This window comes from Suricata suricatta, chromosome 1 (assembly GCF_006229205.1).
Source record: "Suricata suricatta isolate VVHF042 chromosome 1, meerkat_22Aug2017_6uvM2_HiC, whole genome shotgun sequence".
Lineage (NCBI taxonomy): Eukaryota > Metazoa > Chordata > Mammalia > Carnivora > Herpestidae > Suricata > Suricata suricatta.
The window spans coordinates 190,525,538-190,530,641 of record NC_043700.1 but is presented as its reverse complement, the minus strand read 5'-3'; the positions used below and the strand labels follow the sequence as shown (position 1 = coordinate 190,530,641).

At 65.0% G+C, this 5,104-nt stretch overlaps 1 protein-coding gene across 1 annotated transcript in view; it reads right to left on the bottom strand.

Annotated features, from left to right (window-relative positions):
* The window catches only part of TADA2B (transcriptional adaptor 2B), a 12,769-nt gene extending 7,690 nt beyond the window's left edge, over nt 1-5,079 (bottom strand). The window contains exon 1 of the mRNA XM_029948938.1: nt 4,789-5,079. Within this exon, the coding sequence (XP_029804798.1) occupies nt 4,789-5,058 (270 nt within the window). The 5' untranslated portion in view covers nt 5,059-5,079. The remainder of the gene's footprint in view (nt 1-4,788) is intronic.
* Nucleotides 5,080-5,104: the final 25 nt, after the last annotated feature.

Sequence of the window (5,104 nt, the reverse complement as noted above, 5' to 3'; positions counted from 1 at the left end):
ATTCAGTCTTCCCTACATTCTCTGCTAGCTACAGCTTCCTGGAGCACCTCCCCCTGCAGGACCACTGGGGGGGGGGGGTCCGCCCTCGGGGCACACCCCTCCCCAGCCAGCAGCCCCGGCCAGGCCCCCCCCCCCCCCCCCCAGTGGCACCAGGCAAGGGCCGGTCTGGCTCTCCTCCCCAAGTGCTTGGGAGCCAGACTCAGAGGTGGGGCTTCCTGCTTCTTCATTCTAGAAGCTTCACAGGGGCAGGAGGAGCCAGAAGGCCCAGCATGCAAACTCGCAGGTCCCCAGGCCACCCTGCAAGCAGACCAGGAGCAGCTGGGGGCAGCAGAGGGAGCGGAGGCCTGCACGGGGCCAGGGAAGAACGGAGAGCTGAGGGATGTCTGCGTCGCAAGGAGAGAGGGGGTAGGTGACTGCGCGGCAGCCGCAGACCCAGAGTCCCGAGGACGGCCTCCCATGCGCTCGGCCACGTCTGTGGCACGTCCTGAGCCATGGCACGTGCGGCCGTCGGGTCCACTGTCACCTGACGGGTCACCGGCCCGGCCACCTGGGCCTTGTCTCCCAGCCCGGCCCAGCCTCCAGTCACCCTCAGAGGGGAGAGCGGCCCGCCCCCTGCTCCGCCGCGCAGCCCCCCCACCCCGCAGACACACCGGCGGTCACGGCCACCTCCCACATCAGAGGCTGATGGCTCACACCGGCTAGTCCTCAGTCCTTCCTGGTCACCGGCCGTCCCTGGGACCCGGTTCCCGTGGCCACTGCTCCTGAACGTGTTTACATGGACCGTTCTCCAGGCCTCAAGGCCAGGGTCCCCGTCCTGCTCTCCCGACTCACACGGCCGCGGCCGGCCCTCGAGGGGACAAGAGCCCTTCGGGTCAGATACACCGGTCAGGGCCTCGCCCAGTGCGTCACTGATGACGGGGCCTCCCAACAGTGAAGGGACCGGGGCCCAGCCGCTCCCCCTCCAGCGTTCCCTGGAAGAACGGCACGCGGGGTCCGACGTCACTCAGCCTCACTCGAGGACTTCGTGACACACGCTTCTGCGAATGAACCCTGAGATGTTAAGTGAAATACCCTAGTCACAAGAGGCCAAACGGTGTCGGATCCTCCTACGTGAGGTCCCGAGAACAGGCGAAAAGCAGAAGCGGGGCCCGGGGCTGGGGGCGGGGCACGCAGGGCCACACTGTGTAAGCAGGTAGTTTCTGTCTGGGATGGGGAGAAAGTTCTGGAGGTGGGTGGTGGGGATGGCTGCCCGACCCTGTGAACGTAATTAACGTCACTGAATTGAACACTTAAAAATGGCGAAAACAGGGGTGCCTGGTGGCTCGTCGGTTGAGCATCCAACTTGGATTCGGGTCATGATTTCATGATCCGTGAGTTCGAGCCCCGCATCAGGCTCTGTGCTGACAGCTCAGAGGCTGGAGCTGCTTCGGATTCCGGGTCTCCCTCTCTCTCTGCCCCACCCCCATTCGTGCTCTGTCTCTTTCTCAAAAATAAATAAATATAAAATTAAAAAGAAAAAAAAAGAAATGAGCCTTCTCACACCCGGCCCCAGACCTACGACTAAAGCCAGAACCAAAGGTGGAGGGGGGAGGCGGCTGGTGTTTTGACACGCCCCCCGGGAGTTCTGAGTCACGCTGCAGTTTGACCACTGCCCCGCCCAGCCCTGTCACTTGTAGCTGGCCCCTCCGGCCAGGCACCCCCATCAGTGGCAGTTAGGAGCCCCGCTGCTGGGAGACTCCTGGGGGCGCTCAGCCGCTCTAAGGGACGCACACAAGGGCCTTGCGCCTTGGTGAGAACGTGACCCTCCCATGATTCCCAGCGTCACCGCTCCTCGGGGGGGTCTCCCTGTGATCACGTGTTTCCAGACCCCTACGGACGCCCATTCAAGAGGGCTGGGGGCCCCCGGGGATCTGCTGTCCTCAACCAACCAGAGACAGACGGTTCTGGGCATGGACTCAGAGGGCCCTGGCTCTGCTGCCTTCCTTCATTCCCCGCGGCGGCTTCCAGCAAGATCCAGACCTCTCGGCTCTAACTAAGGGGAGCACCCACCCAATCCCGGCTGCCCGCGGGCTCTCGACACCCCTGCGATGGAGCTCTGGCCCACTGTCCACCTTCCTGGTGTCACACGGGCATCTCCCCGGCCCGTCTTCCAAGGCGTGGGGACACAGCCGGGCCGCAGACCCTCCGGCCTCAGTGTGGACGCCCCTCAGCCCCCCCCATTGGGTGTGTGCCGCAGGTCCCCGACTTCAGCCTCTCGCCCAGGTCTGCTCCCGTTGCCCCCCGCCACCAGTCCCACACATGCAACGCCATGCAGGGGTGACGGGTCACAAGTGCCATCTGAGAACTCAGAGCAAACAGGCTCCCCTTCCTCCACACCACGACCACAGATCCAGACCTGCACGCTGCCTCTCTCCGCACCGCACCCCTGCCGTGAAGCCTGGCCTCCCCCTGAACCAGGGCAGGACTCCATCTCCCTGAGGAGCCCTTCCTGGCCGGCAGCACGTCCAACAGCACAGTAAGCTCCCAGCCTCCGAGCCCCAGCAGCTAATGCTCTTAGGCCGAGAGGTCAAAGTCGGGACCTTGGGATCAGGCAGGCCTGGCCCTGAGCCCTGCCTTTGCCGGGAGAAAGGCCAAGGCATCCTGGACAAGTATCTGAGGTCCTCCGACAGGCTGTCCCTTGATTGTCAACTAAAACCCCACTCCGAGGGCTGGCGGGAAGAGCCTCGGCCGGGCAGCCCCCCGGGCCTGGTCAGCACGCAGAATCCCGGGCTCCCCGCACCCCAGAGCCCCGCCACGGGGCCGGCCGCGGGAGCCTCCAAGCTATCAGTCGTCTCCCCTAACATGTGAGTCGGAAGCCACATTTCAACAATCCCCCCAGGTGCGCCCTTCCAGCCCCACTCTCCCTCCAGTACCGAGGGACCTTTAGTCCCGGGTGTGGCCGCAGTGGGGGGGGGGGGGAAGGTGAGCAGGGCGGTGGGGAGCACGGACTCTGGAGTCCAGCTCTTCGCTTCAAAACCTGCTGCCCGAGGCTGCTGGGAAGATTTCATGAGAAACAGCCTGCTCGGCACAGCACATGGCACTCGGCAGGGCTCTGGGTCCCCCTTGGCTATTTTTGGCAATGGCTGTAGAGAGAAGCACCGAGAGGCCCGAGAGGGAAGGCTGTCAGAGGCTCTGAGATGGAAGCAGACAGACCAGTGACGAGCCACGATCTGGAGGAAAAACACTCCAAGCAGAAGAGGTCAGAAGGGATCAAAGGCTTAGCATCTGAGGGCTCTACAGGCCGTGAAATTCACGCTGGGTGGACCTGGAGCCACGGAGGGCCGATGGGATGGGACAATCTGGAGTCACTGATCACAGCGCATGGAAGGGGCTGGAGGGCACAAGGACGAAGCAGGAGGACCAGCTAGGAGGCCCGAGGTGGCCACGGCAAGAGATAAACACCAGCCTGGACTAACGGTTGTGAGCAGTGGGAAGGTTCTGGAAATATGCTGGAGAAACAGCCGCTGCCGAACTGGGCCTAGAGAAAGGACCTGAGGACAGAGGGCCCTGGGTCTGCGGAACTGAGTGAGGCGGGGGAAGGTCTGGGCCACGTAGGGTCAAGTGTCCGCACTTGGACAGTTGAGTGGAGTCCGGAGACGCGGAGATGGCTCCCCATCGAGGGCGGACACTTTGGGGAGAGGTCCTGGCGTAAAGGACCGACGGCCGCTGGAAGCCAGAGACAAGGCCTTTCTCTCCCACCGGGCAGACGCTCGATGCACCTCAATGCATTTCGAGTCACACCGGGGTTTTCAGAGGATGGCGACCACCGTGCTGGCGCCCCGGGGCGGGGGGGGGGGACCCGGGGAGCAGCGAGTCTCCAAGACGCGAAGGGGACAGGAGGGACTCCAGGGCTGCAGAACGGGCATCAGGCCCCAAAGGCTGGCTCACTTGACAGAAAGGAAAGCAGGCCAGGTTTGGGACGGAGAGGAGAAGCCTGGAAAGTCTTCCCCACAAGCCCACGAGGAGGAGAGTGTTGCTAGGGAAGCAGCACAAGATGGGGTATAGGGGTGGTTCTCGTGGAAGGGTCTGGAAAAATTAAGGAGCTGGGGTGGTGTCTCCTCTCCCCACTTCTAACGCCTGCAGGCAGACCCGGATGAAAGCTTTGGGGCCCCAAGGGGAAGGAGAGGCCCTCAGAGACCGTTGGGGAAGAGCACCCGCGTCTCCCCCGAGGAGCCTGGCCCGTTACCACCCGGCCAGCCCACAGGACCCCGGCTCTCGCCTTCCCGTCTCAGCTGGGCCTCCACACACACCCCTGGCCCCACCACGCTCCTTTGTTCGGAACTCACCTAGCGCCCGTCCTAGGACGTCCCGGGCCCAGTGGGGACCCCGGGAGACACAGGTCCCCGCCAGGGGACACGGGGCGCACGCCCTGACAACCGCACAAAGCCAGCGGGGCCGTGTACAAAGCAGGTGCCCCGGTCGCGGGAGAAGGCGGAGGGCCCCGCGCGAAGCCGGTCTGGCCTCTGCCACCCCCGCTCTCCAGGCGGGACCCGGGTCCTGATCAGGCGGCCCTCCCACAGCTCCGTCAGGTCTTCCGACCTGTCCCCGTCCGGCGACTCGACCCGGGTCAGGCGCGGGTCTTGCCTAAGCTATGGGAGTCCTCCTAAGGTCGGCAGAGCCACGGTCCGATCCCCCACCTTGCTACTTCCTGGCTGTGCGCCCTTGGGCAGGTTGCTTCACCTCTCTGCGCCCGCCTCCCCGCCGGCGCGGGCACGGGGCGAGCAGGTGCGCGTCGTGCCCGCCGCTCACCCAGTTTCCGAAGCCGAACTGCTCGATGGCATCCAGCAGCAGCTGCTCCTCGCGGCTGGTCCAGCCGCCCTCGGCCTCGGGCCCCCACAGCGTGAAGCGCCCGCCGTCCACCAGCTGGTAGCCGTGGTAGCGGCGGTGGTGGCCGATCTCGGCGCCGGCGGAGAAGCACTCGGGGCACAGCTCGATGTCCTGGCACTCGGTGCAGCGGAAGCGCAGCGGGCTCACCTCGGCCAGGCAGTACACGCAGTACTTCTTACCGAGCTCCGCCATCTTCCCCCGCCCGCCGCCCGCCGTCAGCGCGCCGCCGCCCGTGCCC